The sequence below is a fragment of the Candoia aspera genome, chromosome 1 (genome assembly GCF_035149785.1).
Source record: "Candoia aspera isolate rCanAsp1 chromosome 1, rCanAsp1.hap2, whole genome shotgun sequence".
NCBI lineage: Eukaryota > Metazoa > Chordata > Lepidosauria > Squamata > Boidae > Candoia > Candoia aspera.
In genome coordinates this window covers 264,410,375-264,434,356 of record NC_086153.1, presented here as the reverse complement: position 1 = coordinate 264,434,356, position 23,982 = coordinate 264,410,375, and the positions used below count along the sequence as shown (strand labels likewise).

The window sequence follows — 23,982 nt, the reverse complement described above, 5'->3', positions numbered from 1 at the left end:
GACATATCTCATTATGCCTCAAAAGGAAATAATACTATTGTATGCAACGTGGGCAAAGGAAGAACTTTCAAGGAACTTGTAGATCCAGTGCTGAAAGGGATCACTTAAATAATTACATTGCAAAGGCTGGACATAGAAAACACCCCGAAGGCATTTACTATTCCACTTCTTCAGATAGGTAAAAGCTCCTAAATACACAGAGTTTAACATTTCTTCTCAGATATTATCCCTATTTGGTTCTCATTCATGGTAAGTTATAGAGAATGGCAGCCATAGTAAGCACGGCAGAGATATGTACCCTGAATATATGAGAACCACAGTTGAGGCCTAAGATAGCTGAACGTTGACTTAGCAATGGCCAGAGGAACGTCAGAACTCCAGCCTGCGTGGAAAACCCTGCCCTGGGGACTGGGTAGAGCTGTCTGTCTTGGAAATAGGCAACACTGGTGGGTATGGTCTTCTCAGAAACTTCAAGTGCTTCTGCAATTGCCTTTTCTTCACTACAGACCACAAGAGGGCTACACAGATTTGTGACATTTAAACTAAGTGGTATTGATTTTACTATCCTATTTCAGATTCAGTTTTATCAAACAGAATACAGAGTAAGACTACTAGATCCAGAGCTGCAAAACTCCAGACACCTCTGCACAGCAGCAAAGAGATGCAGAACACCCTCTTTGCTGCCATCTAGGGGTGATCCGGATTTTTGGAACCCCTCAGAGAGAAAGCATACAGCATAAGTGGATGGATATTTAAAATAAATCAACCATCCAAGGAATAAGTTTGAAATGTAGGCAATCTGTTCCCTTCAGCTGCTTGAACTACAATTTTCATAGGCCACCAAACAGTCGTCTAAGATTTCGGGCAGTTCAGTCAATGCATCCAGAGGGTACCAGCATGCTACTTCCTCCCTCGAATTCCCCTGCAAACTAAATTCATATATCCAGCAGTCCTAAGCCACTTCCGGGATCAGTTAGCATTAGACTACAACTCCCAGGCTGCATAGCAGCCGCAGAGTCTGCCACGTGACCGAAGTTATCTCTACTCTTCCAATGATATTTCGCATCTAATCACATGGGAGAGGAAATATGGCTGCATTGGATAGGGAAGGGTTTGCCTCGCTTCAGTTTTTACTGAAAGTAAGTGTGTGCGTATTTTAATGTGGGGAAAATATGATGCCGTGGAACAGCGATCGGCTGCAATCATTTTGATCTAAAACACATTTAAGCGACAGTGCACGGAAAAGTTCGTGCTTACGATTTGTATCCGCGCTTCTAATTAACGAAGTGATGTCCTGTTTTAATCTCTTTATTTTTACAGGCAGGGACACTGCTAAGAAAGAAAGCACTTTTCCTTCTTTCAGGCATTTATAAGTCTAAACCTAAAACGTTCCCTCAATAGCTAACACCTTAATTAAAAATATATAACAGGTTTTCATCAGGCTTATTATCTAAACCACATGAGACAAAAAATATGGGAAAACAAGATAAAAGGAAAAGAGTCCTAACTGCCCTCTCTCCTCAAAAGATATTAATTCTTCACTCTCCCAGTGTGTATTTATTAAAAATATAGAAATACAAGTCCGCTGATGCCTTGGGATGCCTCAATATGCTGCACATGATAATCTCTTATAGTTTGTTTAGGATTTTTGACGGCCATCTGCATCTCAGACCTCGTCCCAGGCCATTTCTTAGATATACTCTTTATTTCTAGCCTTACTTTTTTGCCTTGATTTTGTTGTCCTTTTTCATACTGTTCTTATTTGAATCTTCAATTCACAGTCAGAATGTTCTAGAAAGAAATCTATTAATCCAACCCCCCACAAGGCTTCTTTCTTATCTCTTCTATTTTGTGTGAGGGAGCGAATGTGTCTACAAGACATTTAGGTTTCGGGCAATTGTTGCACTCTTTTTTTTTGTGAAGGATCATTGTTTGTTTCTCTTTTCAGGCTCCTTCAAAGAATGTTGTTCGGCAGTTATGCCAAGAGTGCTTTTCTAGTTCAGGAAATGGCTTGGAAAAGCTCACTGAAAGCACCTGTTCCAATCTCTCAATAACTCCCAATGAAGCTAATCAGGTAAGGTACTGAAGTACGTTCAGGATTTAGGCTGCAATTCTATGTATGCTTAAGGATGCACAGTATTTTACAGCAGAAAAGACGTGTTTCTTTTTTGCTTCAATACTTCTGAAGCAAATGAGAAGGACACTGAAGTTGCTTTATAATAATAAAACAGGAAAGAGAGCAAGGACAGAGAACAAAAGCCAAAGGGGAACTGGACAGATATAGATTACATAAATTGGTGCATTTTGTTGTCTATAAGAAATGCATAGAAGGCAAAAGAAGGGGTATTTTGTTAAATGCAGTGTGAAACCCTTCATCTCTGTCATTTTTCTTGCAGTTAATCCATTCTTTGCACAACCTTACAAGGCACATCGTTTACCATGGCCTAACGTCGCAAGAAGAAATTCTCTCTCTCTTTCCAGAAGGATTTCACCAGAATCTTAAAAACCTTGTGACCAAGATAATTCTGGAAAATGTGTACGTGTTAGGATTCTAACTTTGGGCAGAGACAAAGTGATTCAGTTTGAGGCTCATGACAGACCATGAGTTAAGAAAATTAACTGAGATTTGATAAGATAAGCAGTTGTTATGGCTGATGTATCATCTTTGCAAAATGAAAACAAGTAAATGGCCCTTAATGATTTTCTATACAGTACCAGTCTTGAGCTGAAGTTGTGGGCAAGTCTCATGATTATATCTTTGAATTCTGAATGATTAGCTGCTGTACAAGCTGTCTAGCCCCATGGTGGCAAGAAGCTGCTATTGTTTGCAGCAACCACACATCATTTTGAAAATGGGGCATTGCTTGTCACATATGGGAAATGCTTCTACTTCCATACCAAAGTGCACATCTTTAACCCTCCATACAAAAAGGGAACCTAATAAGTCCAAGGAACTCCCTGCCCCCAGATGTATACATCATTACATGTATGCTGAAGATGTTACTTGGGAGTGACAAATGACTGCTGGGTGCAACCCCCAATTTCTTATGCTGGTCTTTTTATGATGTCCTGGCATTCCAGGGTTCAGAATTCCTTACCAGCATAGCATTTGACACATTTCATAGTTTATTATAAGATTCTGTACTTGCTATTCCAGGCCACATAGCCATGTTTGAGCATCTGGATGTGATTTTTATAGTAAATTGGCCATAGTTATTTAGATTTCATGCCATTGCCAAGTTGCCCTTTCTTTCTGGGTGATTGTTTGGCATAGGATAACCCTGGTTTCCCAGCTACGATATTGCCACTGCTAGATGAAGGCAGATAAAAGCAACTTGTCTCTCTCAATGAACAAGGGGCATTTGCAATTACTGAGCAAAAGAAATAATCTTGTAGACTGTCAGCTGTTGAAGTTGTAGTGACACTGAAATCCAATATGCATTAGATTCCTTCAAACTTCCTAGCCACAAAAAATAGTTTGCTGAGCGAAAACAGTTTTGTAGAATCCATTGCTGTTTTCTGCTGCTGTTCTGCCTTGAAAAGACAATTATATTTCTGTGTGTTTTCTTTTCTTGTTTTAGCTCTGCCTGGAGAAATGAAGCACAGGCCAGTCAAAGTGAGTAGCAGGATATGTATTGGAATAATCCCTGTATATAATATCACACTTATATAATACAGCACTCCTGCATTTAATTTCACACACTTGAGTTTAGGGCTATTTTCCATACGGCATGTGTCTTGCATAGAAATTGCTTCACAGATTGTGTGTGGAGCAAACCTCAACCTCTTTTGCTATCGGAAGAGCCCTGGATTCCTGTAGCATTTCCCTTCAGTGTTGTGCACAACACAGAAATGGAATAATAAATAGTAAGTCAAATAAATGAAAGACATAAAATCAGAAAACAAGTATACACCAATGCTATTTGCTATACTTCTCCACACCAACACCATTTACTGTGCTTCTCCATACTTTGTCTTGCAAGCCATCCTTGTTTTCACCACATTCATACACTACTTCATATATTACTTTTTGTTCTTTAAACTCTCCTCTTTTTCTTGAGGATCTCAATCCATCCATTCTTCCTGGGATGCCCCTTCCTCTTGACCCATTCACTCTGCCTTCATATATTTGTTCTGCTATTCGACCCCATTCGTTCTCTCTCTCGAACAGATTGCCTCTGTGTATTTATTTAGGTATGCATTCAGAATTCATTCATTTTTGACCCTATTCTTGTTTTACCACACCCATTTATTAAATGCCCCTGTTCCCACTGCATTCAATTTTTATTTTTTTCTGAAATAACCAACTTTCACCAAACAAAGTGGACAGAAGCATGCTCTCATACTCTGCCATTTTGGCTTCTTTCAATACTTGTTCCTTGCAACAGAGCATATATTACCCATTACCAACATTGCACATCTTAATTTTTTTCTGTCCACTTTCCTATCTTTAGTAAATACTCTAGGTACACAGATTCATCAATGTGCTCAGTTTTTACCTTTTTTGTATAATTACCATTCACTCCTTTTTCCCTGTGAGATTCAACTATTTTGGTCTTTGGTGCATTAATTTTCAGATCTATGTTCTTCATTGCATCTTACAGCCTAATATTTGCTCCAGATCATTCTGGTTTTCAGAAAACAACAAGGCATTGGTGGTATACAAAAGTACATGCATGTTCATGTCTCTAATTAATAGACGTCCAATATTTCTACAAGCATTCCTTATATATTTATCCATAGATGCATTAAACAACCAAAGGGACATCACACATCCTCATCTTAGTCCTTGTTCAGTGATGAATCATTTGTTAAGCATTCCATTTATTCTCATGCATGCTTTATTTTCATTGTGTGTTGCTCTGGTTACATGCAGCAATCAACCTTCTGGTCCATTTTCAGGCAAAATATTTGATAATTCAAGCCTATTCACTTTATCATACCCTGACTAAATCCATAAACATACAATAAACTTTTATTCTTCATACTGATGCATTTCTCAGTGACTTTTTCACACTTATACATTTCTCAATAATAAATGGGAATGATAAATGTGCTGGAAGTGAACCAAAGCTTGATAAAGACAAATGTCTTTTCCATATTTAGCAGGTGTGAGAACTCTCATTGCTAAATCATTGTTGGCTTATTGAACATCTTTATTTCTTAGCATGCATAAAAATGATACTAGTATTAAAATGACATAGAATTTCTTGCATTATTCTATCTCCTTCCTCCTCCCTTGCCCTCCTGGGTAGCAATACATTGACAGTCCAGGAAAATGCAGTACTGATGTGTCTTTAATACCAAAAGTCTGTTGAACAAGAAATAAAATGCATTTGCTTGTTTCATACAAGGAAGATATTTTTACAAGCATGTGCTGCTTTATGAAGTCCATTATGAATCCAGGGCTACCATATTTTTTGAAGTAGAGATTGAGATCCTCAGTTCATATTGTATATTTCCAAACTCACAAACATTGCAATAGATTGTACAAAGTCAGTTTGGTGGTTTATCTATTTCAGTATTATCTAGAAAAACCAAGGTTTATGATATGAACATTTATTTGACTGCCAGTATGTTCTGACTGACAGCTCCTTTGTTCAGATGTTCTGTATCTAAAAGCTTCTTCCCCATCTCTCATACTTACCTTGTTTTCTTCCTTCTCACTAGGACCCCTTTATGTGTTATTAAATACTGAGTTGTGATGGTCTTTTGATCAGACTTTTTGGCAACTGAATGGAAGTGTTTCATAGTGTGCTAATATCCATTGGCAAGAAGAAAATAAAAACAGATGGAGGAAGCAGTTTAGATTAGCAAGTGAGTCATGGATAGGGGCATGCATGAAACAGAGATTTGAAACAGTTTTGTTTCAAATCCTGGAACAAACTATCACATTCTAGAAGATCTGCTGATCTGTTTGTGGTCAGTCATGGTACAAAATCCAGGCAGACTGAATAGGGCAACTCTGGTGCAAAGAACACTCCTCTCCTCCACCACTCTCAGTGTGGACTCTCACAGAAAAAGAATCTGAGGAGCAGTTCTTCATTAAAACCATTTCAGGTGCTTTATTTTTATAAAAGAATAAGTGGAAAGTGGCTGGAAGTCAATTGTGCTGCAAGACAAGGGAATTAGAAATGTGCTGAGGGAGGGCAGAGTGACTACTGAGAAGGAGAATTAATTATTTTGAACTGGTTTTCTAATAGAAAGCAGTACAGGTTTATTAAATGTTATATATTGTGTGGAGAGAGGTAAAGGCCTGCGGAGAATACAGGAAGAAAAATATTTCCCCCCCCTCTCCCCTCATACCCACCCACACCTCCTTGAGATCACTTGTTACTGGTTAAGAGAAAAAAATCTATCCAGTTTCTCCCATTTTTAGAACCAGAATTTAGATCTTCAGTGCAACTGATGGCTTCTCCAACTGCTGTATGAGAAATTTACAAGATTAGACAATGGTCATTAGCTTTAAATGAAGGCTTTAAATGGAGGTTAAACATTTGACTTTTGTACTGTAAAGGTGGTTCATAACAGTTTTTCAAAACGACATCGTAGATAAATTGAGCCAGCCCCATTCTTAGAAGAAGCGGTTTTAAATACAGGTGTACAAAATGTTTCAAATTCTAAATGCTTTGAACTTGAAATAACATTTCTGTTTGAATTAGGCTCTTTTGACCTTACTGGAAGTGTTTGAAGCACAGAACACCTCAGTTTTGAGCTTGAAATGAGGTCATTGCAAGGTCTGAATACTTCTGAAATGGTTGGAAAATTGTTTTGAACTTAAATCAGGGCATTATGAGTTTGAAACATTTTGATTTTGACCTGCTTTACGCACCTGTCATTTTAAGGATACTTGTTTGAAAGGAAGTGACACTGAGCTGAATTGGGTTTCTTTGTAGTGAGTATGTATAGGGTGGTGTCCTGAAGGAATATATGGGATTTCTTGCATTGTAAGCATCTGCACTATTGCTGGATTTTTTGCAACTTGAATTCATTAGCTCTAGTCTGCTAAAAATAAGGTCAGGCTGATCTTCCAGAGTCATCCATCAAATGGAACTGTCCCTGAGGCTCTAACAAATGGATGAGGCATCTGAAGGTTGCTAACCTATGCATGTGCCATGCATCAGCATGCTATTGTTTGCAGGCACCAAATTGCAGTTCTGTTCTTTCCATTAATTGGTTTTTGGAACCATCTTAATCATTGGCTGCCAAGTGTGGTGATAGTCACTGCCTCTTTTTCAGGATGCTCAGAGGTGGTAGGCCAGTGGAGCTGGAAGCAGTTTTCATGTATGAACTAGATTACAGGTTAGTTAAGCTAGGCTAGATGGATGGAGGAAGAATGCAATCCTACTGTGTACCGTATTTCCAGTCCATTTTTAAAGATTCTCTGACGTGGCATTCATAACACTTGGAAATGTTACCATCAGGATTGGATTCTTCACAGGTGCAGACTTCTGTAATGCTTGTGGAATGCTAATTATGTTATTAGAAAGCTAGGTTTCTAATTAGACCAAATGAACTTTAGTTGGATAAAAAAAAATCAGGGTAGGGCTTTACAGTGAATTAAAGAAAATGTGTGCTATAATCTTACCTTTATTTCTTTGCGATAGGCCTTCTACTGTGTTTCTGACATTCTTTGTTTCTGGTCGTAATCCATTATTCTTTTCCCAATTTGTAAGGACCCAGTCAAGAAGGGTTACTCGATCTGGTTTCTCCTACTCTGGGGACAACTGTAGTGAGTCAATTTTTTTTTTTTTTTAAGGCCAAGCTAGTCCCTTTTTTTCCCTGCCAAAAAGGAAGGTTTATCTAAACTTTGAGCCTTTCATGACAAACACCAATAACAAATATTTAGAAACCATCTCTACCCAGATATATAGAACAAAAAATTATGTGGATAATCTGAACAAAAATGTTAGGCCTGTTCAGGGTTGATTATAGATTTTGCACCAGAATTATTTTTTTAAAAAATTCTGTAATTAGGAACTGTAGATAAGTGAAAATAAGTGGGAACTGCAATATAAAGCCCACTCCTTGGCCCATTCACAGTAAAAATACAGGATTCCATTACCACTGAGCCATTACCACGTTTTTGTTTTTTTGTTTTTTCTCTCTGAACATTTTTATTCCAAAAGTGTGACCTTGGATTTTTTTCAGGGAGGGAGATTTCTTTCTTGCACATACCTACTTAGAAGGAAATCCCACTGATTCCAAATTTTAATTGCATGAAGGGAGTAAATATATGATCATATATTTTGACCAACTAATTTTCCTTCTATGTATTCAGAAAATTTCTTGGCTGGGTTGAACAGAGGGCAAAAGAGACAGAATATATATAATACAGAGCCACAGAAGAGGAGAAATACAGCTGTTGAAATGGCAAGATAAAATAATAAGTTATATTTCTTCACTCTAGTTTTTTTCCCCCTATATTTTCAGTTTGTTTTCTAGAGCCATAAGAAATAAAAAATATGCTATTTTAACAAGTTTTCAGCTGCCCCTGGAACATGGATAAGTCTGTAGCATGAGTGGTCAACCTGGTGCCCTCTTAATTTTGTTGGACTACATCTTCAACAGTTTTTTTCATTGGCTAATGGGAGTTGGTTGGAAACACTGGAAGGCGCCATATTGCCTAGGTATCTTGTAAGGTATTTTACCTTACTACAGGCTAGTAGGATATACAACCTAAGTGCTGTTTTGTAAATAATGATTCTCCATATCTTTGGCATTCGGACTGTGGTTGCAGCCTTACATAATATTGTATGCCACTCTACATATGATGGTAGAAAAACAGGCTGAGCAGTATGATTGCTTGTGAATCTGCCCTATACTGAATGAGGTTATTGATCTGCCCTTCTTTATTTAGCAATGTATATTTATACTGTGACCACTAGCAGCTTTCAAGAACTCTGACAAGGATCTTTTCTAACTCTTTAACTAAAAATCAGCTTAGGAAATGATGAATATGGGACATATCGCTACCAATCAGTTGTCATATGATCAAATTTTATCTACTTAACAACTTTCTCTCTAGGGTCTCATGCAAGAATTTTTCACATCACATCAGTTAATCCTTTTAGATGGAAGTATCAATTAAACCTAAACCTTGTATGTGTGGAAAAGCTATTCTACCACCAAAAAATAGACTGGGTCAGCCTTGCCAAACCTGGTGCCCTTTGCTTGTTTTCGGCTTCCAGTATGGCCAGTTGCTGGGCATTATGGGTTTTGTAGGTGAACATATTTATAGGTGATAAATTGAGAAGGCTTATTTTCTGTTGTTGAGCTGCTTATTTTTGAGCTTGCATGGAGCAAATTAATGTAAATGCTGCACTTCTACAAAGAGTTGGTGAACTTTTCAGTTTCTATCTGGGCAAACCTCTGATGGAGGAAAGAGCCTTAAAGGACAGACTTTACAGTACAATACTGATACTCTTTTGAAGAGTTCTGGAACTGTTTAGCAACCCTGGTGATGGTTTGATGGTGGTATCCAAGAGTAGAAGTGTGTGCTGAGAGATACAGTTCAAACTTGAGCCTATTCATTCATTCCATTCCATGTCCTTTCAATTTCAGTTACCCTCCCCAGGCTAGTAGATATGGATTGGAGAGTGGACATCAAGACATCTTCAGACAATGTCAGCAAAATGGCTGTTCCTACCTGCCTGCTACAACTGAAGGTATTGTTGTCAGACAAATATTCATACATTGTTCTTTGTTCTTAAAAACAGATATATAATTCCCCCCCCACACACACACACATGTACATACATTTCAGGTCATAGTCTTTTATGGATAAATAGCATGGAGCAAGTTTGATCAGCCTCAGAGCACTGCCTATGGCTGTGTGCTGTGCATCCAGTGCATAAAGAAATAGTTTCCAGGTTATTGCTTGCAATAAGTTGATTTTTCTGCATGTCAGTTCACACACCACAAGCAACTACAAAGCAATGGCTACCATTCTTGCACCCACTGCATAAATTGGCTGTATATAAGTCAGAACTAGCATAACATGGAGACTGTGTAATAATCACTCAGCCTTACCACTGCCCCATCTCACTATGCAAGCATAGAAAGGTTTAAACCGCTGGTTGCTGTAAGTAAAATCTGTTCCCAGTGACAATCAACTGGAAATGCAGAGTGCCTGCAATTTAAATGTAGTGGAAAGTATACGAGGCTGAATCTCCCTTTGTATGCTGTTCTTCCCATTGAAATTACTCCGTAAGCAGGCAGGGGAAACTCGGTACAGGTGGCCATTTGGGCAGGCTGCATGGAGAGCTTCCATAGCTTCATGAATGTGCATATGGCCTAAACATCCCTTAAGATTTGCAAGTGAAGAGGATCCATGAAGCTCTACACAGGCCCCCCATTAGCCATGTGTGATAGATCATAAAGGCTCCAATAAAGGTCTGGGGGTGGAATTGTGAAGCTTCTGCAAAGCTATAGTGCACTGCTGGGAAGACTGCATTTCTCTGGGCAGTTGTATACTGTGCAGGACAGTGATAACAGTACAATTTCCTAGGGCTGTTTTTTGTTTCCTCTGGGCAGTTTTCATTGGCGCTAAAAACTTGCAAAACTTACATGACTAGAGGCAGGGGTAGAAAGTGAAAAAACAGTATGTCTGAGGTGGTTTTGTCATACTATCTTCAGGTTCCTTGAAAACATAAATGGTTGAATAAAAAAGCTATATTCAGGTTTCCTGAATGGTAACAAGGTAGAAAATCCATGTGTTAGCTTTATCTCCAACCTGTAATGATTGCCTATTCTAAAACACCATCAGACTCATAAGTAGGAATTCAAAGATACCTGATTTATTAAAGAACAGCATGCAGGATCACAGAAAGCTGAGAATGATGAAAGCGCGCCAAATTCAAACTAAAAGCCCTCAGTGCAAATGAAATCCCTCCCCCCGTAGAACCTTCTCAAGTTCACAATCCCAGGTGCTCCTAACCGTTTCTGATGGTCTGCGGGAAAAGTCCTGGAGCAGAGAAAATAACCCAAACACGTTCCATTGTACTGATTTCACATACAGAGCTTGGTACAAGGTCTCACAGCAGCTCCCTCCCAAACAGAAATGCACGTCAGCGCCATGACATGTGAAACATTACGATGTATAAACTACATTGAATCAGTGAACATGACACAACCTTCCTGTGTTGAGCTGGAAGTTCTAAAGGGCTTGTAAAATGTAATATGTCAGACTTCACCCACATCTTGTTCACCTTGTAGTCATTGATAGTAATGTAAGCATATTTAGCAAATCTTTGAATATGATTACTATATCTCTCGGGACTTAACAAAGTTTAAGTTGATTGCCCTAAATATCTGCTGAAATCAATAAGATTTTAGATATTCATGGGACTTTTCACATTGATTTCAGTGGAACGTATGTGTCACTAAGCCAGGATCAATCATACTGCTTTAATATTATCATCTCTATGATTATCACTTACGGAGAAGCACTTATTCAGTGATTAACAGCTACTGCAAAGATACTGTTTTGCATTACAATGAAACCACATTCAGACAAAACCAGAATATATGTGGCAGCCTGACAAGAGAAGAGAAACCAGCTGTTTGGCTTCTGCTGGGAATCTTGTCTAGCTTTTTTTAAGCAGGATTAGATAAACCAAAATGGAGGGAGAATGATCAGTAAGTAAAGACAAGAACCTTTGAGATCTCTGGCCATTACCCCAGAACCGTATATCCTATCTGTTTTGGGAGAATGTGTAGTAATGAAGAAATTGTATGTGCCTCAAGAGTAGGGTGCTAATATTCTTAGGATGACCAAAAGCTCTGTTTTCTTTCAGATTCAGGAAGATGCTGGCTTGTGTGGGAATGACTTTGAAACTTCTGCATTAACAGTAGAGCTGAACAAACAAACATTGGACACTATGCTGGATGGTCTAGGAAGGATTCGGGATCAACTTTCTGCTATTGCAAATAAATAATATTCCAAGTAAAAAACTGCATCAGCCATTTGTATGCATAAAAGAATTCTCTTTCTAATTTGAGCATGGTATTTCATAAGGAGCCATTTAGCTGTTCTATTTTGTTTCAGCCCTCAAAGACTAAACACAGTTTTAATAATTCTCAAAGAACATTGTATCCTGGGTGTGCTACCTAAGATAAGCTTCTAATGCCAGTCAGGGCCTCAGTTTGCAACTATTGCTAGAGAAGTTCATAACTATGTTTTATAGGAAAATTTTAACAAGAAAAAGGAGCAGCCAGTGAAGCAGATTATTTCCCTGGACTAAAATTGTATTACTAAAAACACATATGCAGCTAATAGGCCAGCTTCCAAGTCTTGCACACTTTTGAAAGGATGTGCTGAGAAGCATGTGACACGAGACATTTCCTCTTCACTGATGCATCACTTTTGACATAGGGCAGCTGCGGGACAGTGTCATCTGTCATTGCACAAAGTCATTTTTCACTAAGCAGATTCTTCTATTTTGTGCCATGTAGCTCCAAACTTTGTAACGGCAGAGAATAACCTTTGTCACTTCATACTGGCTTTAACAGGAAATGAGAGTCTTTGCAAGTGATTTGGATGTACCAAATAAGGTTCCTAATGGCAATTCCAGCTTCCTGTAGCAGCAGTGTCATTGCAGCATGTGTGAAATATTAAGATTTCATTAAAATACACACATCCTAGCAGCTGCACTTAATCAATTTCATTCATTTTAAACAAGTTATTTTTCCCTCCAAGGTGCCATGAAAATAGAACTATTTTGCATTTTTTGTTTTACTAAACGTTAAAATTAGTATTATATTCCCTCAGTATTTTCACTTACCCAATTTCATGCTGTGATATTTTTCTTTATGTTTATTTTTTCATATTTTCCCTTGCGTGCATGAAGTGTGCAGTGTGTACATTTGGTTTTCTTTTCTTTTCTTCCGAAGTTGATTTCTCTGGACACTCACATAGTGATACCAGGAATATTCTTACCTAAGCTAGTTTCCACTCTGGTATCTTCCATATGTAATCCTACTGACATGAGCTTTCCCCAACTTGGTGCTTAAGTAAAACATCTGGAGGTACATCTGGAGGCACTTGGATGGTACGAAGATTGAAGCTGGCAAGACTAGACAGAACTATTGGTGCAGGTGGATTCCAATCTCAAGAGTGGGAATAGAGTGGCCAAATGCGTGTTGATTCGAAAGAATGGGAAGAAGAGGCTTCAGATTTAAATCCTGAGTCTGACATAAAAAGGGTTTAATTTCTATTTTTCGGTAGGCAGATCTGCATATATATGACTTCTTTCTTATTTGTAATAAAGTAACTTTTGTAGAACTATCAAGTCTGTGAGCCTTTTGCCATTACCCAATTCCTGAATGCAGAATTAAGTTTCCAGAAAATTAGAGATTTATAACCATGCCTAGCCTGAGGCTTGGCAGTTGGGAGGGCTCACCTCGTAGAATTGGTTAACCAGGATGATCAAGAATTGGAACTGGAGTGCTAAATTCAATGTCCATTGGACATAGGTCCCACTGATTTCAATGATAAATCCTCCCAACTGGAGGCAATTAAGGTTGCCTCCCAGTAGTATATGGTTCCTCACTCAAAACAACAAAAACACAAATCTCTTTTTCTGGTTAATGGTACATGACCAAGGACTGTATCTGAAAAGTATTTTCTCTCCACTTCTATGTAGGATGTTAATCCCTGGAAGAAGTCAATGTTTAGACTTTCTAGTAAAAAAGTCATTCTTAGCTCAATTGACATTAACCATTTGTCCACCATTATCCTCTTGCAGTGAATTAGAGAACTTTTCTTCCTTTTCCCTTGACTGCCGCAGCTGGCCATCTGCTGTGGGGTGGGCAGCCTTGAAAGGGATGGTCTTCCATGTGTTTTCGGCCTTTTCTTTTTAACCATCAGAATGCTGGCAACATCCATTGTCTTGCCTTTCACTGAGCCTTAAAAATATCTCTCCAAGGCATTTTGATCACATAATGTTGAATTCTCTGATTTCTAGCACTTCAGCTGGCATTCTTGAAATGCTAAATATTTCTTTCAGGCCTTGAGAGGCAAATTCTCCCTCTCCAGTCGCCATAGTGATCATCACACCTCTTGTCCCAAAACAAAAACAACGTCTCGCCTATCAGTTCACATCAGAGGTTACAAAAAAGCAGGAAGGTACATTGTTCTACATTTCCTTCTTTTTCTCCTGGGTGGTATACTAGTCCCTCATTCTCAGTGGGTAATCAGTTCTGTCTTTTAAAAGTTATTTATGTTTTTGTTAAATATAGAAAAGTGAACAAAATGTATAAACATAACCAGAAATAGTGAACTGGCACCCTGCAGTTAAACATGTGAGTGAGATGTTTCCTTGCATTACACCATGATACCATCCTAATATTTTATTATTTATTTAATAATACTTTCCTCTAGCCCCCTAACACATCACGTATATTGTTTTTGGTAATGCTTACAATAATCCTCTCAATATTTTTAACTGTTGTGTAGGTGAGAGTTTTGAGAAATAATGCCCCGGGGACAATTATGTAGCAAATCTAAAACCTGAACCAGATTTTTTTTTTTTTTTTGGTTCACAGCTTTCCCTCCAGCTCATGGCTAAGATTTATCCTGTCCATCTACATCTTACTATATACCATAGTAAGCTGCCTTATATAACATTAAATCTTGGGTCCTTCAGTCATCTCTGCAATAACTCTCAAGATTTCAGGCTAAAAGTGGGGGCGTTTGCTTGCAGGGCATAGCCTCAATTGCTGTGATATTTGTTCTGCTAGAAATGGGCCAATAGGATAATCTGGTCCCCTTAGATGTGTACTCAGCCGTACACATCTTAACAGGAGGGAGCCACAGTTGCTATTGTAAGCCATAAGTGTTGAAAAGCAGGCCTGTGTCTTCCCATGATGCTTTTTTTATTCATACATTTTGCTGGCTTTAGCTGAAATCCTTCACACTGGCATTCAGGACACTATTAATTACACTAATTTTCCTGCATCTTTCTCTCTTTGAGGGAAGTTTTGTGTATAAAATGGTTGGCTGATTTATTTTCTGTAAAGCCTTCTGAGGCTGGAATTGCTCAAGCTTTATTGAATAACTGTCTCCCACTCAATGTAACTTGATTAAGGTTTAATAATTCAGCTGCCAATAGGCTTGCAGCTTTCTAGCACCACATTGCAGATTCCTACCATCAGACTGGCAAATTCCACTTCTTTCCAAGCCGTGTGGCTGCTTTATATGCTATCTGTATCTTGAGGCAAATTTAGTGGTGGTTAATGATGCTAATATGTTGTGTTTATATGACATCTATTCAACAACTATTAAGCCAGCTATACAAATAGGGAGGCCGACCTGCAGGAGCTATGAAATGATTTGTCTGAAGCTCTGTTCCAGTGAATCGGCAGGAGAATCAGGAAACTCTCTCACAAAAATGCCTTGGAGGGCTACTGCATCAGTGTGACCCCAGAAATGCTCACTCGGAAAAAGAAGAATGCTGTTCTTTTCCTTCAACAGCTTTCCTTGCATGATAGTTGTTTATGTCTTCTAACACAGACGTGGACAACATGTGCCTCCTGAAATATTGCTGGACTACAGCTGCCATCATCCCTAACCATTGGCTTTGCTGAAGACAACAGGGGAGTTGGAGTGCACTTTCTCCATCCCTGTTCTAATAGGACATTGGTATTTTTAAGATTAAAAAAATGAAACGTATCATGCTTGCATGTATTCTAGTTCTGCACAATTAATGCCCCTCATGTGCTCATGTTAGTCTTTGACACTGAGTTAAAACCTACACGTTATACATAAATCTGTATATTATAGTACCAATGTTAAGAAGCTATTGTCTTAGGTGGAATGCTGTCAGGGGAGGAAACAGATGCTTAATCATCACTCCTTTGGCATTTTTTTTCTCAAAACCACCAGCTTTCTTTAAAAAAAATTCTGTTAGGAAAAGTATGTAATCAGTACAAGAGGCATATTGTGAGGCAGCACAATTCTGCTTATTCCTAGGTTCAAGGTAATCATAGTTTGAGGCTGCTCTATGGAAAGAAGGTTCTCCTTTCAGACCATTGACCTAGAACAAGTAATGGCTGTGCTGGGCTTGAGCAAATGAATGACACACATTTTCTGTCAGGAAATATGTGGGCTGATTCTATTGTGCCACAGTGTGTTAATATTATGCAGCCTCTGTCAGCTCAAGTATTGTGCTTCTAGGTTTAGATCAGCAAATCATTAAAGCTTAGGGTTGAATGCTCTAAAGAACTTGATCCACAAGAAACTGCCACATAACAGCTAGGCAGATATCAGAAGATATCACAAATATCTTTGTGATGATAGAAACACACAACTGTAAGGAAGTAGCTTGGCATATGCTTTAAACATTCTGATCCAGTCAGGGATAACAGAATTACTTAAGCTTGACATCAAGCAGTTTAGAAGGACCCTGGGTAGATGGAGACCAGCATGCTTTCATGGGAAACACCTCAGGCCCTATTCTTGACATCTCCAGGCTGAAAAATTCCTGTTTGAAAGCCAAGAATTACAGATCTGGGAAACTTTTATGTCATAGACCACATTATCTTTGGGGGGGGAAACCAAGTGTTGAGCACTGAGAATAAGTGAAGCCAAAAGTGTGCAGGATGAAAAGTAGTCAGGGATACCCATTTTTTTTCTTTGTTTCCATACCTCTTCAAACAAATATCACATTCCCATCAATCCATATTTTCTGTCACCTTGCACACTCATTCTGTCCATATGCAAACATACCCCATCCATTTAGTCTGCCTTTCACACGCCATCTCTCTCACACACACTTTCCATCTAGTATTTCCTGAACATTGGTGCCATTTACAGAGGTCTGACTAGAGAACAGTGGCAAGTTGATCTTTCTAAAGGATATTCCAACTCTTGTGATCTGCACTTGAGCCCTTTACCATGATGCTAGTGGGAGATAGGCAGGTATATTGTTTTTAGGCAAGATGGAAAGACTTAATTTATGCTGAAATGGAGTTTCAGCATAGGGCCTGTCTCAGAATAGTACTGTTTCCTATTTTCCAAAATGAAAAGTTTTGCCACTGTCTTAGAAAAGTAATGGGTCTTGCACATTGGTGAGGTTCTCTACAGGGAGGAGGCTTCAGAAAGGAAGAAAGAAAGACCAAGGGTGCAACTAGATGTGATGTAGAGAATCCATGAAAATAATTTCCTCTTTCCTTTTAAAAAAATCAATAGCTACTGTGGGACCACAGAGTTTTTGGGAGAAGTGTTTTTCTATTTGAAAGTATTCCCACAAGCTACACAGATATTGATGTTAGGGAGGAAGAGAACATGATAGGAAGCTTAATGTCTTTCATGTCCTGCTTTGTCAGCCCTTTCAGGAAACAGAGTCCTCATGAATGATTGGAACTCTGTTGATATAGGTTATAGTAAGGGAATCTTGAAAGCCTTACAGTGTTTTCCCTCTCTCCCTCCCTCCTTACATCCAAGAGAGTTAAGACAGAGTCAGTTTAAGTTTGTTTCTAATGTTTTCTTCTTACCCTGGGTTTAAATCATGTTTTTGTAACTGCTTTGTGTAGTTTCTCCAAGGTCATCTTACTAGTTCCTTACATGCTTGTGCCCTTCTCAGAACCAGCTGGCTGATAGCTGGGAGGAGCACAAATTAGATTTTCATGTGTGTATCAATCAAATTTTTATGGCTACCCATCTCACAAGGAATGACTCTGGGTGGCATACAATGATCAAGTAAAACAACAAATATATAAAAACAATCATAAAATATATAAAAATCTTTGATCTAGAATGTTTTTTTTTCTTGTGTTCTTACAGTGGAAGTCTATATATCACATCTAGTTTGGTCTAAAATTAGAATAAATTCACATTTGACATTTTCATAATTGGTTGAGATCATTTTCATATCAATTGACCCCAAATGTGTTAGCTTTGGAGGGAGACTTTGCTTATATTCTGCCTAATTGCGAATCTGCCTATGATTTTTGAGAAGGAAAGTTCATGCAATAGTACCAGTGCACACCTACATATTTGGCAGATCTCTTCTTATAATTTAGTCTTGCAATTCAATGGCATCTCACTTGTAAATATTCTCAGAGAAATAGATAAACCAGATTGTGGAAGGGAAGGAAGGGAGATAAAAATAGTTTCACAAACTGCCATGTATGTTTTTACCAGGAGATGGCCTCATTGCATTCCTAATTTTATTGCATATTCCCAGGAAGTCTAGACTTGGGTTGGAAGAGGCAATAAAGCTGTCAGGTATCTTCCCTCCATTCAAACCATGTTGGAATTCAGAAATAAGAACAAGACATAATTGACTTTTTCACTTATTTAAAGGCCTTTTCTCCTGTCCATTTGGCTGAAGGAAGAGATAAGTAAGGTGTTCCCAGGAATGTAACACACAGTTTCAAAAGAGCACTTGGTTCATGATTGACGTTTTGGTTTAAAGAGGAAAGAGACAGGCCAAATCTGCATCTTCCTAGTTGTGCCCTAATCCCAGCCCAGATGCCATAGGGGTTGATCTTAGCAACCGCAGCTTAGCAATGGACTAAGATGGTAAAAGTGAACCAGGTGTTCGTTTGTTTTAACTCTTTAATTTAATAAAAGGTGTCAATACAAAAGTGTTTTTCCAAGTTTACATATACAAACATGCTGGAGAGAATAGACTGCAAACAGTCCAGAGAGATGCAGAAAATTCATACAATGATAATGAACATATTAAAAATAACCATTTGCAAAGCTGTTATTATTTTTTCTTCTGATAAGGGGTTTTGCTTTGACCATTGAATGTCTGTCATGGAATGCTTAACTAGTAAAAAAGAAAAGACTGAAATTGGTATAGCCAACCAAGAATCTTGAGAGACCCCTTTCTGTGGGTACCCATATATGAGATTTCCCCCACCGCAGCCCCAGGAGATATCCTGAAAGAAGGAAAACACAGAAAAACACATGGAGATGGAACAGAAAGTGACACTACATTGCCAAAATATAATTGTGTTTGGTGTGGGGTGGTCTTGGGAGGAGGAATCCCACCAACTCCACTAAGGACTTTTGACGGCAACCTTAACAGTAACTATCCACAACTGACCTTTTCTGGCAGGAGCTGAAGGCAGCAAGATGGGGGACAGGCATTCTAGCAGAGACTAAAGTGATGGCTGCAGATACCAAAGGTAAAGTGGTCAAATATGGATTTTTCTGATCCATCTTAAAAAAATCAAAAGATTCTTCACTAGCTACCAACATTGTAGAGTTAGCAAACATCATTTAAGTTATCTGTGGGAACATTTTCTGATGTTTAGGCTAAATCCTAAGGGGATTTCACTGCTTTTATCCCCTTAACAGCAGCAAAACCTATCCTTTTCTCCCATTTCTTCCTTGAAAGTATTTGCCTCCCAGCAGATTTCTGGGAATGAGAAGTATTATTTCCCCTTGGCCTCATCATTTTTCAGGGGTGAGGTGGCAATGAGACTAGTGGCAGATTCATCTTCTATGCCATTTGCTTTTCAGGTAGACAGTGTCCCTTTATGCCGAGGAGATAGTGAAAATTTAGGGCCAGCTACCAGCAACAGAATTATAATAGCATCCATTAGGGTGGTTCAGTGAAATCTGTCAGAGGTTCTGCTCGTAATTTAAGAGTAATAACTCAACTATGCAAATAAGATTCAGGAAGCAGGATGCATGCTTTAACGAAAATGAATAGCAAAAGCATTGTCTAACAGGAACTAGTTTTGACAGGCCCCATGGAAATGTATAGGAGCTGCACGCTGTAGTAAAATGGGCCTGTGGTTAGAATAACTAGAGGCAGAAGAGTGAGAAGCTAACTGGAAGCCAAGAATACCCCATTTTTGTTTCCTTTTCTATGAAACCTAAGCTTTGCTGGATGATATCAAATATATTTATTCTCTTAACAACTGGTATTAAGGGACATGCTGCCTCCAGTATGGAGCTGATATACAATTATCATAACCATTATCATTTCTATGCCTTTTTATCCTCAGAACAATTGATGTAGTTTAAGATAAGGGAAAATGACAGGTTCAAGACCATTATAATAAATGTGGGGACTTGAATCTAGTCTGACACGGTAATCCAGTGTTTTTCAAACTTGGCAACTTTAAGATGAGTGGACTTCAGCTCCCAGAATTCCCTAGCTAGCATACAGTGCTTTTTGGCAGAACCAGAGGTACTTTACACTCATCATGATACTCCTGAAATGATGCCTCTAAACAGGAACTCCCGTTTGTAAAGCAGAGAAGGAGAGGAGACATCACGTGGTGAATTTATCTAAAAGGAGATGTTGACACCTAAAATTCCTCTAGAATGGTAGAAGGAATGTTTAATGTTTTGGATTATAGTGCATATGCCTATTGTTCTGACAACTAGAAATGAAATCAGCTTCTTTGTTCAGTGCAGCAGTGAAAGAAAAATAAAGTATAAAATTACCTTCATTCCAAGGAGATTCTTTGGTTTGGCTAAGACTGAGAAAGATAAAACAAGAGATTTTCCAAAGTTCCTGACTCAAATATTGCTTGGTTTTCAAACCAGATATACAGTACTAAAACATCCTGGACTGGGAACAGTTCATTTCTCTCCCATTTTTGTACTCATGGTTCTGACATTTTTTGTCTACTTTTTCCTTTTCTGTGCTACTGAGAGCTGGTGGAGGAGAAAAATACGAATTCAGAAAGTGTTTTTATGGTGGTTGTATAAGAGTCAGCCTCTGCTTTTTATTCATGATTTTAAAGTTAGTTACCTTTTAATTTTTTCTAAAATTTATTTTTTGACCCACCACCACCCCAGCTCTTCTTTCCTCCCGTTCTCTGCTATCCCATCATATCCAAGCTGTTGGTCGCTGTTGTTTTAATTTAACTTATTTGCTTAACATGGACCAGCAAGTATAACAATGTGTTTGCCAGCCCCCAGGAAGAAAGTATGCTTCGGATACAGATACCATGACAGATCAACAATCAGGTGGCTGGTTCTGGAATCTGCAGAGTTAAGGATGTTAATATTGATGAATGAATTTTGAATCAACATATATCTCATTTGTTGCAGCTGGAGGAAGGAGGAGTTGAGATGCACACAGCCATCTGTTTCTTAAGTTAGAGGTTCCCCCCCCCCTACTTAAGCACAGATGGCCTATTCCCATATAAAACAGCTATATGAGCATTCCTAGGCATAGGTTTCCACCCATTGGTTTCCTCTGATCTTGTTTACCAGCCCATTGTGGCCTTGGCCTGAATTTAATAGAAGAGCATGCAGCTTTCTCTGGGGGCTAAAGGAGAAAAATATTTTCCCTAATCAAACTTAGATATACCTTTAAAGGATACTGGAAGAATGTTACACACTGGGTACAGATGCTGATGCTCTAGAAATCAAGAGCATCAGCTGGAAATAGGGATATTGAAGGAACAAAACTTTCTCTTGGAGGAAGTATAAACAGGAAACTGTCTTCTACCAAGTCAGACCATTAGTCCATCCGGCTTACAGTAGTATTGAGTATGCTGACTGAATTTTATCAGAAATTTTCCTTTAAGTGGACATGCTAGGGAGTTTCTGCACACAAAGCATTGTTCTGCTGCTGAATGTCAGCCCTCATCCGTAACATGAGTGGTGGAAAGAATTATAATTGAGAAGCTCCATTGTATTTAATATATGGACCTGGACAGAAAAAAAATTAAATTTATCCATTTGTGACTTTTCCATAAACCAGATAATGAATAGTTTCAGGCCACATTAATACAAAGTACTGTGGAGGATACTATCCTGTCTTAGTGATACGGGCTGATGCTTATCCTTTAAGTGAAAGTGCAACCCTCTGCATTTTTTTCTGATTGAATGGAATTTATTCTCTAGTACCATAATTGCAGTCTAAGGATTCTATCTGCAGACAATCCATGTGTTCACAATGCTCAAGTATGATGTAGCACATGGATGTGCAATCTTTTTCATTCCAAAGGCTGGAATTGGCTTTTAGGTGGCAATGGTCCAAAAAAGTAGGTGGGCAAATACATAATCAATATGAGCTATCTTGCTATATAGCTATCACAAAACAGGGAAATGGATTTAATTAGATTTTAAGTACAGTAAAATCAGTCAAATATGAACAATGCGATTGCTTGCCCTGTGTTTTATAATTTGTATCATATTAAAAAAAATACAATTTGGGTCCAATTTTTGGCAGGCTTGCAGGTGGCACCTAAAGGATTTTGCAAGAAGTTTATTTTTGGCACTGGGGCTTTAAATTGTGCCCCTCAAGTATAGAACAATGGATCTGAACATTGTCTGGATTGGATTTCAAAGCTCACTCTTTTATTTCTTAATCGTAGAAAAGATTAGGAAAATGTTTGAAAGATCCCCTGCCAGGGCTGTCATTCTGCTCAGAGGCCAGGAGTAGGAATTCCCACCCTAAGCCTTGAGGTTTGAGGAGACACTGAGAGATGCAGATCAACTAACAATCATACAACATGCTTAGCTCCCATACTTGGCTGAGAGGAGGCTTGCATTTTGTCTGCAATTAGTTCCTGCTTTATTATTTCATTACTATCAAAGGATGCCTTAATTAATTAATTTTTCTGCAGAAACTAAGGGCCTAGCCATTTCTGACTGGCAAATGCAGGAACCATTTTATAAGCTCATTATGCCCCTCTCTGCTAATTTGATCCTAGGAGACATGAAGTTTACCAGTGCCTGAAAGACAATTTGACTTTCAGGTTAAAAAAAAAAGATCAGTCACATTCTTGGGTAAAACAAGGCAAGGCAGTGTGGAAAAAAAAGCTAAATCTCAAGCTGTGTCTGTTGAAAAGATGGCCATGCTGTTGGATGGAAGGGGTTCAGTGGATGCAGTCAGAGGTGCTCTGCTATCCAGCTACAAAACAATCTGGACTGATTCTCCAGTTTCATTCCCTGCTATGGGATCAATGGAATCAGCCATCAATATCCCATTTTGTCTGATTAATGCAATATTAAGCCTTCTGCACTTCCCAGAGGAACCAGGGCACGTTGTGTTTTATACTTCTATAAACATTTTTGTAAAGCATCCCAGAGCCTTGATAAATCATTTGCCTGTAGCTGAGGAAAAAGACAATGGTGCCAGATGTAAAAAGGGGTTGGGAGTGAATAATTAGAGGATCTTCTTACATGTGCCAATTGCTATTTAACAAGAGAGTTGCCACACTGGTGTGTTTCTCTCCCACATGCTTCACATCTAGGGTTACCAGAACTATTTTGGATATATTTTATTAAACAACTCTGTGGGTGAGCTGAACACAACACAAGCTAATGTGTTCCAGCATTTCCAGCATAGAGGACTGGTTCCATGTACATGGCAATGCCTCCCACAGTTTCACAGACAGATTGTTTTTTCCCAGTAGCAGTCATTTCATAATTCTTAAGCAGTGGTAGCACATATTTTGTTACTTTAAAAAAAAGGATGATGTCTTATGTTTAAAGTTTTCAAACCTAGAATCTCTTTCACACCTCTTAATATAGCATATAGCTTAGAGAATTACATAAAAGTCTTTATCAGGTAACAAGTTTACTGTATTAAGAATAAGGGAGAGGAAAGCATTTGTAGGCTGCTATCGTGTGGTCCTTTAGAAGGCATCTCAGGTCCATAGGCTACTTCAAAGCTCTCTTTCTGCAAGCTGAAAAGAAGAGCTGCCCAGAAGGGAAATATCCACAGCCAGAAACTCTCAAGTGCTATGGAAACTTCACAGCCTTTGCTTTGCCAACAGCAGAACTCAACAGAGGGAAAACTTTGGGTGGGAGAATCAGAAGAAACTCAGAACCACAATTTCTAAAGATTTCCCATTCTCCCTGCATGCTTTCAACTTAACAGCAAATCAGAAAATCAGCCCAAGAGCTTAATTTCTTCCCATGTTAATTAGTGAGGGGGATCTTGAAGGAGAAAAGATCAACATCCAGGAAAAAGGAGAAGGGAACAGCCTTAGTAAAACATGACTCCTTTCTGCTCTCCTAGCATCCTGGCAGGGCTTTGGATCTGGCATATC

The 23,982-nt window shown here is 38.6% G+C and overlaps 1 protein-coding gene across 1 annotated transcript; it reads left to right on the top strand.

The window, feature by feature from the left end:
* Positions 1-1,050: 1,050 nt before the first annotated feature.
* On the top strand, positions 1,051-12,771 carry COMMD9 (COMM domain containing 9). Its single transcript, XM_063289611.1, has 6 exons — positions 1,051-1,139; positions 1,949-2,074; positions 2,397-2,536; positions 3,582-3,616; positions 9,565-9,668; positions 11,799-12,771. The coding sequence occupies exons 1-6, from the start codon at positions 1,089-1,091 to the stop codon at positions 11,937-11,939; spliced, it is 597 nt and encodes a 198-aa protein (XP_063145681.1). The 5' UTR covers positions 1,051-1,088; the 3' UTR covers positions 11,940-12,771.
* Positions 12,772-23,982: the final 11,211 nt, after the last annotated feature.